The sequence below is a fragment of the Ursus maritimus genome, assembly GCF_017311325.1.
Source record: "Ursus maritimus isolate PB19 chromosome X unlocalized genomic scaffold, ASM1731132v1 scaffold_X1, whole genome shotgun sequence".
Taxonomy (NCBI): Eukaryota; Metazoa; Chordata; class Mammalia; order Carnivora; family Ursidae; genus Ursus; species Ursus maritimus.
The window spans coordinates 17,496,290-17,516,371 of NW_024423319.1; the positions used below are offsets into that span (position 1 = coordinate 17,496,290).

The 20,082-nt window shown below is 38.3% G+C and overlaps 1 protein-coding gene and 1 pseudogene across 1 annotated transcript; one reads left to right on the forward strand and one right to left on the reverse strand.

Moving 5' to 3' along the window:
• Positions 1-14,159: 14,159 nt before the first annotated feature.
• Positions 14,160-15,465, forward strand: LOC103662587 (annotated as a pseudogene).
• Positions 15,466-18,180: 2,715 nt separating this feature from the next.
• On the reverse strand, positions 18,181-18,721 carry LOC121105518 (uncharacterized protein CXorf51A-like). Its single transcript, XM_040643017.1, has 2 exons — positions 18,599-18,721; positions 18,181-18,405 (listed from the first exon to the last, which is right to left on the reverse strand). The coding sequence occupies exons 1-2, from the start codon at positions 18,719-18,721 to the stop codon at positions 18,181-18,183; spliced, it is 348 nt and encodes a 115-aa protein (XP_040498951.1).
• Positions 18,722-20,082: the final 1,361 nt, after the last annotated feature.

Below are 20,082 nucleotides of genomic sequence, written 5' to 3' on the forward strand. Positions count from 1 at the left end.
CCAAAAGACATACAAATGGCCAACAGACGCATGAAAAGATGCTCGGCATCACTAATCATCCGGGAAATGCAAGCAGCATTTAGCATAGCTAAATCGTGGAAGGAGCCGAGACGCCCTGCAACAGATGACTGGATTAAGAAGTTGTGGTCCCTATATACAATGGAATATTACTCAGCTATCAGAAAGAATGAGTTCTCAACATTTGCTACAACATGGACGGCACTGGAGGAGATAATGCTAAGTGAAATAAGTCAAGCAGAGAAAGACAACTATCATATGATTTCTCTCATCTATGGAACATAAGAACTAGGATGATCAGTAGGGGAAGAAAGGGATAAAGAAAGGGGGGTAATCAGAAGGGGGAATGAAGCATGAGAGACTATGGACTCTGAGAAACAAACTGAGGGCTTCAGAGGGGACGGGGGTGGGGGAATGGGATAGACCGGTGATGGGTAGTAAGGAGGGCACGTATTGCGTGGTGCACTGGGTGTTATACGCAACTAATGAATCATCAAACTTTACACCAAAAAACCAGGGATGTACTGTATGGTGACTAACATAATAAAAAAAAATTAAAATTAAAAAAAAACCACAGTGAGATATCACCTGTCAGATTGGCTAAAATCAAAGAGACAAATAAGGCTTGGCAAGGATGTGGAGAAAAAGAACCCTGGTGCACTGTTGGTAGGAATGCGAATAGGTGAAGCCACTGTGGAAAACAGTATGGAGGTTCCTCAAAAGATTAAAAATAGAAATACCATATGATCCAATAATTCCATTACTGGGTATTTACCCAAATAAAATGAAAACATTAATTTGAAAAAAAGGTGCACTCCTATATTTATTGTAGCATTATTTATATTAACCAAGATATGGGTTGAACTTTTATTGATCGCCTTTTTCCTCAGAAGTACCAAATACACCACGAAGAGTGAGCCGTCAGAACAGAGATGGCCAGACTAGAGACCTTTAAGAGCGAGGCCTCGGGGTCTCTTATCTGTGCTTCAACTCAGGCAGTTTTGCTTTTACCTGTTTTAGATATTGGGACCCTATTATTTTTTGAAGAACAAAATTGAGCTATTAGTAATTCGTTAAAATTCATAATGCCTTTCATATCCAGAAACCTAGCAAGGGGGGCTGGAGGCTAAGCGTAGTAGCCCTTGCATTCATCCCTGGCTGGAGTTTTAGGTGTAGTTTTAGGTCAAGCCTTATCAGCGGTCAGGCTAAGTCAATTCAGGTGTGAAGAAGAAAGGCTCAAAAGAATAAAGGCCTAGGCAGTCAACTGAATATTCATTTGAAAGAAACTGCTTCATATCTCATTTTCACCATTTCAATCCTCATATTTACCTTGTACGGAGCTAACTTGGCAAAGTATTTCAGAACTCAGTGTTTAAGAACGAGCTAATGAACCTGTGTATTTTTTGCATCCGGAAATTGACCATAAAGAGCTTAGTACTTTTTACCACTCACTTCTCTGTGGGAGTAAATGTCAGTTTAGACTATGAAGTAACCAGGGTCTGTGGCCTCATAACCCACTGGATTTGATGAGTAGTACATAGTTACCTGAGAGTTCAGGGGAGGCTTCACCGTGGGAAACAAGGCAAACGAGTTAAGGTACAACTATTGTAATGACGGAAAAACACGGTAACAGTGTCCAGAGTATCTGGAGGAAGGAGTCCACAAGATCCTCTAGTATTTTCTCTCAATTTGAGACCTTGTCATTATTTCTCTATAAAACTACAGGCCCTGCACCTTAAAGGGTCCTAGAGATTGGTTTGAGTGTAGTTTTGGAACACGACAGCCCTTATCCTGTAGAGAACGGAAATAAGGGTGATTTGAAAAGCAACGTAAAGGATTGAAGCTGAGATTAAGAACAAAAGAGTTTTCATATGGTTTCACTCATTTATGGGACATAAGAAGTAGGAAGATCGGTAGGAGAAGAAAGGGAAGAAGAAAGGGGGGGTAAACAGAAGGGGGAATGAACCATGAGAGACTATGGACTCTGGGAAACAAACTGAGGGTTTCAGGGGGGAGGGGATGGGGGAATGGGCTAGCCCGGTGATGGGTAGTAAGGAGGGCATGTATTGCATGGTGCACTGGGTGTTATACGCAACTAATGAATCATCGAACTTTACATCGGAAACTGGGGATGTACTGTATGGTGACTAACATAACATAATAAAAAAATATTATTTAAAAAAAAAGAGTTGAGCAGAAACATTAATCCAAAAGGACTGTGGAGAGGGTCATTAGCAGTATAAGATGACTCGATGAACACATTAGGTGAGAGGAGAGCTATTAGTGGAGAACAGAGTGTTAGGCCTTCTCCGGTGATATTGCTAGGGAAGCTTGCAAATTTTATGTGAAGCTCACTGGTATTTCCATGTATGGGCTACCAACTCATAAAGGAAATCAAGTTGGTTCATACACCAGGCATTAAAGTAACTTGTAACAAATTATTAGATTGAGTGTGTATTTCCCCTTGTATGCTTTGAGCTCCATGAGAAAAGAGACTGTATTTCTTACTACCAAATATCTATAAAAGGCACATGGCTTGATAATTAGAAGATACTCAGAAAATGTTTGTTGAAGAACAGACTCATAATGCCTAGGTTTTCTCATTTAGTAATGGCTATTGATAATAAGGGAAAGGTGGCATTATGTCTATGTTCTGGGTAAGGATGTAAGGCCGAAAGTTTTAAGTAACTTACACGTTCTACAGCTCCAGTCACCTGTTTAAAAAGTGGCAGTGCTGTCATTTTGAACACAGCTCTGCTTTATGTCAAAGCCCACTAGGCAGCACTATCTCCTTATCAAGAAAACATTTAAAGAAAGTACACGGGGCACCAATCACAGCGTTGGGTATTGGAGACCTTCAGAGATAAATAAGACGTGGTCCTCAGCCTCTGAAGCAGAAAAATAGAGGGTTATACAAAACTAAACACAAAGCAGTTTTTAAAGATCTAAAGAATGTTTAAAAAATCACAATAGGTGGGGCGCCTGGGTGGCACAGCGGTTAAGCGTCTGCCTTTGGCTCAGGGCGTGATCCCGGTGTTCTGGGATCGAACCCCACATCAGGCTCTTCCGCTATGAGCCTGCTTCTTCCTCTCCCACTCCCCCTGCTTGTGTTCCCTCTCTCGCTGGCTGTCTCTATCTCTGTCGAATAAATAAATAAAATCTTAAAAAAAAAATCACAATGGGGACAACACAAATATTTAACCCTCGTGAGAGAGGATCCGAAGTTTTTGATGAGAACTTGCAAGGTTGACAATAGAAGAATCTGAAGTGTCTAATAGACCATATGGACATGGGGAGTGTGGTAAGCAAAATTTTGGCCCCCATGACCTTCTCCCTCTCTATTCGCTTCCATGAATATATAGTATGTTGCATATCAAAATGGACTTTGCAGATGTAATTAAGGTTCTAATTAGTGACTTTAAAACAGGTGATTATCCTGGATCATCTGGCTGGGCCCAGTATAATTATATGAGCTTGATTTTTTTATCTCCATTTTGTTTACTGCATCTTCTTTTTCTCTTTGATCATATTAGCTATATCGATGAGTCATTATCGATCTATTTATCTTTTAAAAAAAATCAACTTTTGTTAATTCTCATATTTTATTTTCTATCACATTTATTTGTCCTCAGTTATATTTTACTACTTATTTTCAGATTTACTGATTTTTTCAAGCTTAATTAGTTGATTATTTTTCCACGCTTAATTAGTTGATTATTTTCCCACATATTCTAATAAGCATATTCAAATATATAAATATCTCTGTAAATTCATGCTTTAGATATATGCCACAATTTTGACAGATAACACTTCCATTGTTCTTAAGCTCAAAGGATCTCATTATTTACATCAGAATTTATTTAACATTTGGCTTGTTTTGTGTGTTTTCCTCAAGACGTAAAGATTTTTATTCCTTAATTCTAAAATTTTTGTTGTTTTAGTTAGGTATTGCTACATAAAACCATACCATTTTATGTTCGGGGATACTATAGGACATGAGTTTAGACAGGGCATGGCAGGAATGGCTCTTCTCTGCTCCACAACATTTGGGGCCTGCGGCTGGAAGAATTTAATGACTGTGGGCTATATTCAGCTGAGAGTTTCTTTATCCATACGTCTGGCACCTGGTGTTCAGTGTACTGAAGGCTGGGCTTCCTGGGACAGACTGTACTGACTATATGTGGACTCCCTGCTTGGCTTATGTTTTTCACAACATGATGGCTGGTTTCCAAGAGGAAGCATCCAGAGAGCAAGTATTCTAAGAGACCTAGATGGAATCTGCTAGACTATTTTATGATCTAGTTTCAGAAGGCACATAGAGGGGCACCCATGGTACCCTAATGGTTTAAGCCATCCAAGCTAGCCCAGATTCAAATGAAGAGGAAATGGAGCTCACCTCTTGAATGAAGAAGTCTCTAATAATCTGTGGCTATATTTAAAAACTGCCTCAATTGCACCATGTTCAAAAACCATGTTTCATTGTGATGTTAAATCTTGTTTAGTTTTGTATTTTAAAGAATATTGTTTTTCATTTGTTTTTATTAGGCTAACATTTTAATCTGCAAAAGCCCCCCATTCCCTACCTCTCCCCCTGCAAATAATCCGATGTGCAGACATAACTAGTATGGAAAGTTGCCCCGTGGTTGTGCGCGTACCCCATCCTACTTCTCTGGTCTTGCACCCTTCTGACTCACACAGGCACACAGACTCCTATCCATTGGAGGTTTAAATATATCTTCTAAAAGCAGGATGTTGTTGGGATTTTTTAAGTTGAATATTAAAAACTCTCTTTTGATTGCCCCACATTGTTACCGGCACAGATCTACGTGCCCAGGCTTGAATACTCTTTTAGTTGTGCTTTTATTTATATCCTTTATTGCTTTTTTCACATGTATTCTGTTTTCTGAAGGCTCCGAGTGCTCTGAGACTCGTGCAGGGACAGTGGGTAGACGTCTAGGTTTGTAAGTGCAACTGGGAGGCACTTTCCAGTTCCATGCTTCATTTAGCCCACACGATGTAGAAGAAATTAATGCGTACAAGTAGAACCATCTACCCTGTTTATCCCCCTGCATTTGGTCCTTCACCTGCTCCAGTTTCAATTAGTCATTTCCCCCCATGCTGGGACCTAAATGCTTTTTTTTGTCTCCGGAAGGATTTCTAACACATTTGTTTCAGGTGTGGAGTATAAGAATGGGTTCTGTCGATATCCTGACTCTTCCCTTGTTTCCTTTTTAGCATGGGCTCTCTCTCCAAACCCAACCAGTTTGACATCTTGTCTCAAAATCCTCAGTTTCATAAAAGGAAATCCATCTGATCTTTTAAGAGCATTTATAAATGCAATGGTATATTTTGCATTGGCTCCTTAGCAGATCTGGTCACTGTAAATGAGGGCAGCTCTCTCTTGTGCACAGCACTGCCTGGATTTGACAGCATCATATTCATTATCTCTCAGTGCTCAGAACACTACGACATAGCTGCACATGAGGAAACTGAGATGCGAAGTGACTTGCCTATAAATGCAGCTAATAAGAAACATAGATGGAACTCAAATTCAGATCCTCTGACTTCACAAATCTCTTTCTACTATACCATCTCAATGCTAAGTTTAAGAACATTTTTCAAAGTCAAAAAAAGAACCAAAGATAGGGTGCTTGTTGAGTCAAGACATTTTAAAAATGAGAGTTTAAAAAATATTGAAGTATAGCTATTGTGCATGAGAGAAGAGTCTTAAAATGATGTATTGACTATGTAGGTTTAGAAAACCAATGACAAAAATAAACATCTGGTATACATGTTTATTTTTTTTAATTTAGATTTTTTGATGGCTTTTATTTTGATACAATTTCAAATTTATGGAAAGTTACAAGTATAGTACTAGCAATTCCTTTATTTGCCAGATTCATCAATATTTTATCACATTTTCTCTCCCTCTTCTCTCTCTATAATCTATATACGTGTATATGTGTATATGTATATATATATGTATGTATATATAAAATATATTTCCCCTGCTCCCTCAACTATGTAAGAGTTAAATCACACATATTATGAGTCTTTACTCTAAATACCTTAGGAAGTATATCCTAGAACAATAAACCACCGTAAAATCACCAAAACCAGACTTAACACTGATGCAATACTCTTCTCTCATTTAGGGATCTGAAAACTATAGCCCTCAGGTCAAATATGGACCACTGCTGCTTGTTGTTGTGAATAAAGTTTTGCTGGAACACAACCACATTTGGTCTGACTGTTTTTGAGTTACAACAACACAGCGGAGTAGCTGCAGTAGAGACCATATGACCCACAAGTATAAAAATATCTATCTGATCCTTTACAGAAAAAGTTTTCTGATCCTTCTTTTATTCAAAGTCCATACTCCAATTTGACTATGTCCAAATAGGAACCTTCATAATTGTATTTCCTCGTTCAGAATCCACCTGAGATAACTCGTTGCATGTGGCTGTCATGTTTCTTTAATCTCCTTCAATCTGCAACACTTCCTTACACGTTTTTTTGTATTCAATGACATTGAAAGTTTTGAAGAGTAAAGGCCACTTATTTTATTGAATGTCTCTTGATATGGGTTTATCCGATATTTCCTTATGATAGATTCAGGTTATGCATTTTTTTGTAGAAATAACACCCAAAAGATACAGCGTTCTCGATGCATCCTTTCATTAGTTGTGTCACGTCAGTTTCTCCCTTTCTTGCTAATATTCAATTTTTTTTTAAAGATTTTATTTTATTGACAGAGAGACAGCCAGCGAGAGAGGGAACACAAGCAGGGGGAGTGGGAGAGGAAGAATCAGGCTCATAGCGGAAGAGCCTGATGTGGGGCTCGATCCCATAACGCCAGGATCACGCCCTGAGCCGAAGGCAGACGCTTAACCACTGTGCCACCCAGGTGCCCCTGCTGATATTCAATTTAATCACTTAGTTAAGATCGTGTTTGCTAAGTTCTTCCAATGTGAAGTTACTATTCCGCCTTTGATATTAACATATAACTTTTTGGTAGATAAGTCAGACTATATACACCCTGTTCTAAATAAATTATCAATATGATGGTTAAAAAAGTTTTTTTCTGAAGTATTGTATGCATATTTTACTATCTTGGCAGGATGTTGAAGGCTAGGCGTATGTACACAGAGTACAGAAGAAATGTTTAAGGCCAGCACTCACCAGAAGCCAGGATTCACACGGAATGCTGGGCCTTATCTTCAGTGCCCTTTTTGAGGGTGAATAATGGATGTTGTACTGAAAACAGGGAACCTTGTTTGGCTGACAGAATATTTATGATGTAAGGTACTACAGAAGTACTCAGAATAAGTTCTGAATAATATTCCCTCAGAAAACACAGTATAGAAATTCAAATGCAATGCTATAAGATGAATAGGAAACTTCCATCAGTTCAAAATGTTTCAGTATAAGGCATGACTGTCTACATGCCAGAAAGAAACAGACCACACATACAGGTTTGGGTAACAGTGATTTGCAGCAGCTGTCCGTGGCCAAATACATCACTTTTCATGTGGGGCTCTGAGAAGCAAGAGCCCCATTGGTCTGAGATGAGGCATAGTCTCCCTGCCCTTGCTTAGGGGCAATCACTTAGACTGCCACTTTCAAAATTATGTTTTCAAGTAGTGGGAGCTGACATACCAAATGATTTGACCCAAGATAGTCAAAATGAAGGTCACGTCCATGGTCTTCAATGTTAGATTTTGTTCAGGAAGTAATTAGAAGAAGGATGATTAGGGAAGCAAGAAACAGAACATTTTCTTCCAGGGTTATTGACTTAGCATTGATTGATGTTTTAGTTCTGTCTACTCTCTGATATTAAAAAAAGAGGATGAGTTGAAGGACTAATTTTGAGTACACTCACTTTCAATTTCTGCTCAATATTGGCCTGGAATAAAGCAAATAGTGAAATGATAACAGTAAAGACAAAAAGGGTAGCAGATGTTTTTCTAGATGGTACCAGAGGGATTTCCTGATACAGAACAAAGGAAGTAGTAGAAAAGAGATCTCGCAACATATTTTAGTGGTTGGAGTGTTAGTCTCCAGTTCTCCCCATTCAGATGATTAGATAAAACATCACAAATCCTCCTGTAAATACTGGTTTTTAGGCAATACCGTGTGTAGTTTTAAGATCATTTATTTTTATAACGTGGAAAAGGTATAAGTTTTGGGTAGTAATAATGGCAGAACAAGTTGGGCTCAGGCGTAGTATCCTAAAAGGGTGCTGGATAGTCATATTCTCCATAAAATGTACAAATACAAACTCCCTAAGAGAATAAGGATTAAGTGAAAGGAACAAATTATACAGTGTTGAACCTCGCCGTATCTTGGCACACACACGTAAAGATAAGTGTTCATGTTTGCTGAGTTGTTATGAGTATTTAACTGAATTGCACGTGAACTGATTGCAAATTTGTATATTCCACTGTAGTTTCTTTTCCACTTGCAGAAGAAAAATGTTTTAGATGCCATTGGTCACAAAAATCTTCATTTAGCTTCTTTGGAAAGTGGTTAAATTTTGAAGAGTATGGTATCGATGTAAATCTGGATCATGAGTTTCATAATTATCCAAGATGGAGATTTGATAGGAAGTTAATTTGGACATTTCGCCATTTGAAATTATTTTAAGACTGAAAATATCTTCCCACTTCTAATCACTGGCAGGCTGCGTTTGGAAATTCAATTATACAGTTAAAATATTTAAGAGAGCCCATGGAACAGAAATTTTTCTAAAAGCTGGGTGAAGCCACCTAAAGACAGTGGAGGTATTGGGGGTATTCAGGAAAGGCTTCAGGGTTCATATGCTGAAGTGCAAAGTGAAAAATGAAAATTTTAAAGCTAGTTCACAGTTTACTATTTTGTATTCAATTTAAGATTTCCACAAAATAGTTACTTATTATATTATTTTATATATTTATATATTTATATATATTAAATATATTTAATATATAAATATATATTTATATATATAAAATATTATATTATATTATATGTTATTAATAGATACTTTAAAAGTATATTTATATATTTATATATTATATTTATATATATTAAATATATTTAATATATAAAGATATAATATATAAATATTATATATTATAGATACTTTAAAAGAAAGTCTTTTAAATAGTTTATATATATTAAATATATTTTAATATATAAATATATATTTATAAATATATATTAATATTTTTATATAAATATATTTATATATATATAAATATTATATTATATTATATGTTATTAATAGATACTTTAAAAGAAAGTCTTTTAAATAGTTTCCAAATAACTGATGTTAGTTTTGAGGACTCAAGGGTATTGCTATTTATCTTGATTTGTACCAGAATGACATAATTAGGCAACAAGGCCTCATCAGAATTTTCCATAAGACAAATGCAAATACAGGAAATGCTATAGGTTACTTTTAAAATTATGATGGTTTGGAAAACAGGATCTGCTGACAGATTGCCTGAATTCCAATGCTGGCTCTGCCATCTACTACTTGCATAGTTTTAGGGAAATACAAAAAACAAAAACGAAAACGAAAACCAAAAACTAACACCTCTGTAAAGTGTCCTACTCAATAAGGTTACTGAGAGGATTAAACAACTGTATGTAAAATAGTTGTAAAAATGGCACAGAGTAAGCACTTAATAAGTATTAGTATTATTAAATGCAGAGAAACTGTACATATGAGAAAATCCATAGTCCAAAGAAGTTTCATCACTAAAGAAGAATGAATGAAAACAAATGAACTGAAGATGTAATTCAAAAAGTTAAAAAACAAACAAAAGGAACCATGAGAAATGAATCATTAAATTTAGCAACATGAATTACTGCATTGAAAATAGAGATTAAAATTAATCCAAGCATTGGCACATCGCAAAGAATGAAAATAGACAACTTGGTAAAATCTAATTATGAATCAGAGAAAACACAAGATAAGCTGTCAGGAATTTGAAAGGAAATAAAATTATTTTTAATAATGGTGAATTTTTTGTTATCAATCATCACAGTCTTATAATTTGCCTCTGGAAAAAGTAGGTTCTTCATCTGGAGACTAAAACCAAGTCATGCAGTTGAAACATGATTTCCTTGTATTTCTCTGGATGAATGACAACGGGAACAGCTGGCTGGTGCTTGGAGAGAGCGAATAAGATAGCAGGTAGGCGAGGGTGGGGAGCGAAGGTCAGGCGCTGGGAAGTTGTCACAGTCCTTAGGAATGTGACTGTATTTGGAATAGGGACTTGGCAAGTTTGGCAAGGTTTTGCTTTCTGATTTATTCTTATGTACTTCTTCTGCGTCCTCCCTTAATTCTGAATAAATATTACATTTCAAAATGCCAGCCTGGCTTGGCTAGATGACGGGAACGAAAGGAATAGGGTTAAGACAGAGAACTAGAGGGGCAGTATCACACTTCTGAAACTGGATGTGATGGCAGGTTTTTTTTTTTTTTTTTTGGAAGTAATCTCTATACACAACATGGGTCTTGAACCCACAACCCCAGGATCAAGAGTCGGCATGTGCCACTGACCGAGCCAGTCAGGTGTCCCTGGATAGGATGGCAGTGTTAAAGAATTCTAAGGGTTTTGGTGAAATTCAGGGTGCTGTAAAGGACTCTCTTTCCTTTCAATTAGGCAATTATTTGGTAGTCATTTTTGTAGTTTCCAGCACCCAGAAGAGTGCTTGCCACATGGTAAGTGCTGAATACATGTTTGCTAGATGATTGAGGCCATTTTTATACAGGCAGATCAAGTGATTCTTCCGTCTTACCCTGTTAATGGGTGTGCAGTGAGAGAAGGAGGTTTCCATGTTTCTGTTGCTTTTTAGCAAGATTGTTCTACTCAGTCCACTAAATATACCTGTGTCCCCCATGCACTGGTCTTTTGCCTTTGGTGATATTTTCCAGGCACATGTGTGTGAACAATCACCAGTAATTGAATAGAACTTTATTTACCAAATACATTCTGTCAGAGAAGACTCTGGCTGTAGCAACTAGTGACCAGCACCATCCTCCTGGAATGTTCTAGGCAGCAACTATAGCACTAATAACTCAGTTACTAGCGTATCCACAGGATCCAAAGCAGTAATTTCAAACCAAGTGTGACCTATAAGGACTTTGCAGGGTGTACTGCTCTTTCCACTAATAGCACACAATCACATGTGCATTCAGGCCTGTAACCTTGCCTACCGGTAAGATTAGTGGGCATTATTTCCTGCCCAAAATAAAAATGTGTATTTCTAGGTGATACAATTATGTGGGAAGCATCTGCTGCTGGGAGATGAGGTGGAATCTATCTCCCACTGAAGACACATAACAAGATAGTCTGCCTATCATGGGGAATAGGGCTAGAAGCACTGAAGAAGCCACTTCTGAAGACCAGTCTCATGGGGCCTAACTAAGACTGAGATTGGACTAGAATAGAGAACCCTCACTCCATACTGCTAACTTACCAATGAATAACAAGCAACAACAATTACCACTAGCTAACTGGCAAAATCATGGAGAGAGAGACTCCCCGTATGGAGCCGATGTCTCTGTCTCAACCAAAAGCTGAGACAGAGGACAATCATTGAGGAAAAACTCTTCAACAACCCCAAGTGCTCAATCTCAGCACAGCATAATGTGGAGTAAAGGGGTACACTGTTGGTGGCAATGTAAATTGGTGCAGCCACTGTGGGAAACCGTGTGGAGGTTCCTCAAAAAAATGGTTATAAAGATCTAACCATCATACGATCCAGCAGTTTCACATCTGGGTATTTATCCAAAACAATGAAAACACTAATTTGAAAAGATACATGCAGCCCTGTGTCCATTGCAGCATTATTTACAACAGCCAAGATATGGAAACAACCTGAGTGCCTATTGATAGATGAATGGGTAAAGATGTGACGTATATATGCAATGGAATATTACTCAGCCATAAAAAGGACAAGATCCTGTCATTTGCAACAACATAAATGGATCTAGAGGGTATAATGCTAAGTCAGTCAGAAAAAGACAAATGCCATAGCATTTCACTCATGTGGAATTTAAGAGACAAAACAAAGAAAACGACAACACTCTTAATAGAGAACACACTGTGGTTGCCAGATGGGAGATGGGTTGGGGATGGATGAAATAGAGGAAGGGGATTAAGAGCAGTTATCTTGATGAGCACGGAATAATGTATAGAACTGTTGAGTCACTATATTGCACACCTGAAATTAATGTAACACGAAATTATACAGGAATTAATTTTTTAAAATTAAAAATAGAATTGTGTGATCCAGGAACTTTGGGTATATACACAAAAGAATTATAAGCAGGGTGGAAGACATATTTGTATACCCACATTTATAGCAGCATTATTCACAACAGGCAAATGGTGGGAGTAACCCGAGTGTCCACTGATGGATGAATGGATAAATAAAACGTGGTGTATATGTACAATGGGTGTCATTCAGCCTTTTAAATCGGAGGAAACTCTGACACATGCTACGGCACTGTGAACCTTGAGGGCATTATGCTAGGTGAAACAAGCCAATTACAAAAAGACAAATACTGTATGATTCCATTTATATGAGGTACCTAGATTTGCTAAATTCATAGAGACAAAGTAGAATGCCATTTATCAGGAACTGTGGTGGGGAGGAAGTTAGGAGTTGGTCAATGAGTATAGAGGTTCAGTTTTGCAATATAGAAAGTTTTGAGATTGCTGACATAAATGTGCTTAATATTACTGAAATGTGTGCTTAGAAATGGTTAAGGTGGGAAATTTCATGTCAGGTATATTTTACCACAAAAATGAAAAGCAGGAATGGCTATATTAATATCAGATAAAGTAGACATCATAGCAAGAAAATTGCTAAAGGCAAAGAGAGCCATTACAGGATTATACAAGTATCAAAGTTATATCTACTCTGAATGTGTATCAAGCAAACCACAGAGCTTCCAAATAAAACAAAAGCTGATAGTTGAAAGGAGACAAAGACTAAGCCATAGTTAGCATTGTACTTCACACACCCGACACTCAGTGACTGATGGAACTACTAGACAAAATCAGGAAGAATGGAACAACTGAACAACAGTGACCAACAGAATCTTATTTATGTAAACAGAACATTCCACTCAACAGCACAATACACACTTGTTTCATGTGTCTGCAGAACATATAATAAGATAGACTATATGCAAAACTGGCAAAGATAAAATTAGAGAAGACAAGGACCAATATCACTACATATCCTACAGTTATTAAATGGATAACACGGGAATACTGTTAATAACTGAATGCTCATAAATTTGAAAACTTAGAATAAATGGATCAATTCCTTGAAAAACCACAAATTACTATAACCCCCCCCACAAAGTTGTATAGGCAATATAATTAATCTTATAACTGATGAAGAGATTGACTTTTAGTTTAAGAAAGTCCTGAAGAAAAAGTATCCAGGCCCATGTGATTTCACTGGAAAATTCTACCAAACATTTAAAGAGCCAATTTATAATCTCTATCACAAAATCCAAGAGGATGGGGCATTTTATATCTCATTTTATGATGCCAGTATGACCTGATAACAAAACCACAGAGTAGAAGAATAAACTGGAAAGAATCATCCTACTTGGTATGAAGGCTTTCTATGTAGCCACCAGCATGAAGACACCTGTAGTGTTCGCTGAGAGATGGACACAGGTCAACGCAACAGAATAAAGAACCCAGAAATAGACCTAAACCAATATGCCCAACTATTTTTGATAAAGGTGCAAAAGCACTTCAGTGGAGGAAGAATAACTATTGGCCTTTTTAACAAGTGGTCCTGGAATAATTAGATCTCCATAGTAAAACAACTAAACTTTGGCCTAAATTACATACCTTATACAAAAACGCAGTTAAAATGGATCATAGGTCAAAATGTAAAGCTGTAACATTTTAGAGGAGATGTTCGGCACTGAAGGTCAGGTGAAAAGTTCTTAGACCCGACACCAGAAGCGTGATCCATAAAATGACCCTCATCAGAATGAACAACTTCTGCTCTCTGAATGAGCCTATAAGGATGACCAAAGGCAAGCTACAGAATTAAAAAAAGAATGGAAAAAGAGCTACAGGTGCGGCTCTGATCAACAGGTAGGATGGACCTGTATGATTCCTTTATTTCTTTTTTATTTCTGGGGTTGTCCTATCATTGTTGAAAATGACATAGTGACAAACTAAACTGAGGAACTCCCGTAGAAAAGGGTACAAGAAGTAGAGAAGGAGATGCAATGGCTTAAATAGGAAAAGGCCAACACAACAAGAACTCAAACGTTAGAGAAAATTCTTCCGGAACTGGAAAAAGTAAGTGTGCATTTGATTTCAGTGCTAATGGCCAAAGCCACGTAGCCCTAAGAGCAGCCTGTATGGGCTAGAGATACTAGAGCTTTGCCAGTCAGAAAAACACAAACGATATTATTGAAGAGAAACTGTTTGAGGCTCTATAAGACTTGACCATGAGAAAGCAGACAGACGTGCGACTCTCGCTGATGTGGGTCAATGGACAAGGGTGTTAAGTGCCTTTGGACAATTGATTTCTCTTGACCTTTGTTTTCACTTTCCAAGGGCAAGGATTCAGAGGATTTTAATATAAAGAAGTCCACAAGGTTGCTAAAAAATTCATCATAGCTGCATTTTCCATCAGGTGTTCCCTCCAGACATGCATATACTGGCCTGGGCTTCGGTCGAACCCAGTTTCAGTACTAGGTTCAGCTGTCTTGAGAAGGCTTACTGCTATTTTTTCCTTTATGCTGATTTAGATACTATAACCATGAATTATGTGGCTCAGAGGTATGTTGGCACATATGATTTCAGAAACTTGTGTAAAATGGCTGTAGCCAATGGAATGATTAATTTTCAGAGGGCTTTTCTGTCTGCTCAAGTACAGCCAATAGGTCAGATCCTGGGTGAGGAGAGACAGAATTAAACTGCAAGAACCTTTCTAGTTATTTCAGTTTTCGGTGATTGGCCAGAGATTCCTTTATCATTAAGCCTGTTGTATGATGGTTATCTTCTTTCTGATTGGCCGAGGAATGGAGAAGCTAGAGATTATTGACGAGCTGCTGAACAGAGATGAAAAATCCCCAGAAACCTCAATACAGTATGGATGTAGAATTTTCTCTAGTCTTATAGGACTTTAAGTTTGAAAATATCAAGTGGATCTATGAGTGGGAGGGTCAGGAGTTCAATGTCACCCACCTTTAACGGTATAGGCTAAAAGTGCAGTTAAGATTCACATGTTATATTCTGCAAGGACTGGACTCTGTTGCAGTACCCCAAAGGATATTGGCAGGACCAAAGATGGACGGAGTTGATAGAATGGAGAAATATTAAGCCCCCTGTCATAAAGCAGACCTGTGCTTTTGTAGTAGGAATGAGAACGCACACACAACAAGTCCCTAATAAATCATCATAAATGTCAAGGGTAGGAACCCCAATCCAGTATTTTATAATTAGGGGATGCATTGAGCACCCATATTTATTTCATTGGGGAAAAAACCCCCCAAACCAAAAAGGTTTTATTTAACTATAAACAACTTGCCAGAATCTGGGAGGCAATAACCAGCTAGTGGTAGGTGGGTAGAAAGGAAATATAAACAAATATTTAATATAGAAAGGAAATATAAACAAAATATTTACTGTAAGAAGTCCCAGAAATTCAGATGATCAGCTCTTAGAAAGAAGTCATAAAGTCCTATTAAAGAAGTTCTCGTTGCTTAAATAAGAGTTTGAGGATTTTCTTATCAGTGTCCAAAACGATAGAAGTAGAGGAAGCAAAAAACAGTTGTAAAATGGAGATATATTTATGTACACCTGGAAACAGTGCCTTGTGTTCAAATTCATTAAAGCTTGATCATGCAAGTGTCAAGAAAGAAAATGGGCTACAGACATGAATAGAAATTTCAACGAAGAAGATATACAGATGACAAATGAACACATAAGATGTTCAACATTAACCATCAGTGAAATGCAAATGAAAACTTCAATGAGGTATCACTATACAGGCACCAGAATGACTTAAATTTTTTTTGTTTAATGGTAACACCAAATGCTGGTGGGAATGCAGAGAAAGTATCATTCAGAGATTGCTGGTGGGAATATAAAATGGTATAGCCATTCTGGGGGAAAAAATGTATGGTAGTTTCTTACAAAACTAAGCTTGCCGTTAACACATGAGCCAGCAGTTGCTCTTGGACATTTATCCCTGAGAAATGAAAACTTTAAGTTCACAGAAAAACCTATCCAGGAATGATTGTATCAGCTTTATTTGTAATTCCAGAAATCAAAACCAAAATGTCCTTCGATAAATGAATGGTTTAACAAACTGTGGTACATTCACACTATGCAATATTACTCAGCAATGGAGGAAAAAAGATGTTGATACATACAACAACTTGAATGGCTCTCAAGGGATTTATGCTGAATGTAAAAGCCGATCACAAAAAGTTACATACTGAATGATTCTATTTATGTAACATTCTCGTAATGACAAAATTATGGAGATGAGCAAATTACTGGCTTCCAGGGGTGAGGGAGGACGTGGCTGTGATGAATGAATAGCAAGAGGAATCCTTATGATGGAATTTTTCTGTGTCTTGACTACAGTGGAGTCCCAGGAAACTATACAGGTGATAAAGTGGCACAGAACTAAACACACACACACACACACACACACACACACGCAAACTAGTGCATGTGTAACTGGTGAACTCTGAATAAGGTAACTCTATCATATCAATCTTACCTTCCTGATTTTGATATTCTTTAGACATGCAAGATGTTACCTTTGGAGCGGGGATAAGGTTAAGGGTATAAGGCATCTTTCTATTTCTTACAACTGCATGTAAATTTATAATCTCAAAATTAAAAAAAAAGTAACTGTGGAGCATCCTTTAAATGCTACTAAATTCTCAACAAAGCAATCATAACCTAAAAATGTAATATTGATGTACACAAGAACATTGATGGTTCTCACGTAAATTATACTGAGTGAAAAAAGTTGGATTAAAAATGAGTAAGGTTTACATTTTGTAGCATTTTATATTAATGGAATGAGTACAATCCATAGAGCTAGCAAGCAAATCAGTAGTTATCTGAGGATGGGGGTACAGGGAGGGATAGGAGGAGGGAGCAACTACCGAGGGGCAGGAGGAAACTTGGGGGGATGCATGTGTTCTCTCTTATGATCCTGGTGATGGTTTAACAGTGTATACATAGGGTCAACCTCCTCAAGCTGTCACTTTAAGCACGTGCAATTATACGTCAATTATACTTCAATAAACTCATTTACGGTGATCGTGTCTTCAGAAAAGAACAACTGTGAGAGAATAAATAAAAGACAGTCTCCCCTCCAAGTGTTTAGAATTCTCTGTAGACAGTGCCCTCCTTTATTGCCTGCCCTGAAGGCAGACTGTTCCCACTGCCCTGCCCTTGGAAGGTCACTGCGCCACACTGTTTCTTAAGAAAGTGGGCTCATCAGTGTTGGGTTTGTGGCTTCCAATCACCATTATTTTCATCTTTAGGGTGCTTTTAGTCACTTTTATTAGGGTAAGATTTTTGGCCCTCCTGAGGACTTTTAGTTGTTGACATTATAGGGTAAAATGTAACAAACACCACAGTGAGGTCAGCAGCCTGGAAGTTCTTTCCTTGTTCAGCTTTGGGGATGGCCCTGCCACCCACACACCTCACCCCATATAGGGTCTTGCAATCTACACTTTGATGTCATTCCCGCCCCCGCCCCCCACCTCACAAAGGCAGAAACACCAGGCCCTTTTTCATCTTGCCCATTACGTCAAGTGTTAAGGAGGAAATTTGTCTTCAGTGCTCAGTCCTGACCCAGTCTTTATTCCCACGATCAGGTTAACTGTGATCCTGCCAGACCGGCCCCCAACCCGACACTACCCCATGTTTCTTCCTTTTTGCACTACTGTCTCTCCCCTTCCCTCCCTGATCCCACCATGAGAGAACTCCTAGAAACACAAGTTTCCACAACAGGTTGGCTTTATTTTAGGTACCATCAAGTGTACCCTGGTGCTGTAAAAATCAACGTCTACATGATTAGCCATTTCTCAGCCACCGGACCTCTGGAGACTTAGCAGATATTACCGAAGTCTCTGGCCTCACTCTGGAGTTACTCGCTGCCCTGGTCATCATTTGATGTGGTGGACTTCTCCACCTTCTCTTGGGCTTGCTGTGGCTCATTTTGCTTCAGCGTCTCGTTCAGTCTGTGGTAGTGACCGAAGAGTGGTGTTCTAGCTTTTTTAGGCTTTCTTACAGGGTTGGTAGTTTTTTCTGAGACTTTTTTACTCAAACTCCTGTGAAGGGGTCTTTTCACCTTCAGGGTTGTCTTCAGTACCTGGAACAACAACAGAGTGAGGCCAAAAGGGCATTGACTTAGGGGAAAAGGAGGGGGTATTGATAGAAAAGGGGGCATCATGAGAAGATGTCTGGGCTGAGGAAGGAGTTTGTGCCAGGTGAGCAAAGGTTAAGATTCTTGGGAGAGGGGGAAATCAATGAAGAAAAGAGCAGCTTGGGTGGGGTCGTCTTACCTTGCCACCACCTCTGGACCTGGGTTTATAGGGAGTCTTCATCTTCTTCCTCTCTTCGGAACTTGAGGTTGGTTGCTCCATATCCTGATTGGGCTGTGGTAGTTTCCTGGTTACTGTGGACATATTGACTTCCCAGTGGTCTACCCCAGGCCTCCTAACTATTCTACTGCTTTTAACTCTTCCCAGGACAATGAGCACCATCCCTTCAGCTTTGATTGGTCAGCTAGGCTCTCCCCCAGCCAATGGTGGCTAAGGTGGGGCTCAGACATCACAAAGCACTACTTATGACACTACTCTGTGTTGGGGAGGTTGCTAGGGAGGCCAAAATGTGGCTCTGACATTTCAAAGTACCATTCCTGACACATCTGGGTGGGAGGGGAAATGATAAGGAGGCAAAAATGGTTTGGTTAGAGAAAGGGGGCTTTTCTTTAACATCATCCAAAGAGTTTTCCAAACAACTACCACTGTTCCTCATATCCCCATGTTCAATTGCAGTAGTGCACATGGTAGAGAAAGAACCTTTCCTGCAATCTGTTCTCTAAGGCCACCCCTACTCAGTGGTTTATTTTGTTGTGTCCCACCCTTAGTTATTAGCTAGTGTTTGGGATTTTTTACCTAAAATCCCTCCAAAAGCAATATGGCTGAATTTAAATATCAGTGGAAACACGACTTATCTTACAAACTAACAAAAAGCTCCCATGAATAAGCTCTCTACCTAGAGCATTTGGCATTAAAGGCTGCTAACTTGATTAGATTATTTTCTGCCAGCTCTGCGACTTTACAGGCAGGGATTAGAATTAACTGCCCACCCATGAAGGTTGCTTTTATCTTCTATTCTATTTTTGGACTCTGACCATGGTATTGTCATTGAGTTTTGCAAGGTTCTTTCTCTTTTATTTATATTTTATCTTTATATTTTATCTGTTTTTCTTCTTCCTAGATCCCAACACTCATTTCCTTCCCACCGTTAGGCTTCTACTCTGATGTTTGAATTATATCCTTGTGTATGTTTGTTCTCTTGTGAAATATGTGGCCTTGTTAATTATGTGGTGTTTGAATGCATAGTATTGTGCCACAGATCTTCTTTCTTAACTTATGCACTCAACACTATGCTTTTAAGTTCGACTTATATGGCTATATGTATCTTCAGTCCACTGCTTCTAATGTTGCATCATATTCCATTAGTATTCATGCACCAAGTTTTGCTTGTCCATTATTTCCCCTTCTGAGGAGCACCTGTGTTGGCTCTCCACTCCAGTCCTACAAACAATGCTGCAATGAACATCCTCAGTCATGTTCCCTTACGGACTTCTGCATATATTTCTCTGGGATATACACTCAAGGATAGAATTTCTAGGTCCTAGATACACATAATTCTTTGGGTTTTTTTTAAAGATTTTATTTATTTGAGAGAGAGAGCACAAGCAGTAGGAGGGACAGAGGAAGAGAGAGATATATACGTAATTTTTAGTCCATTTGGGCTA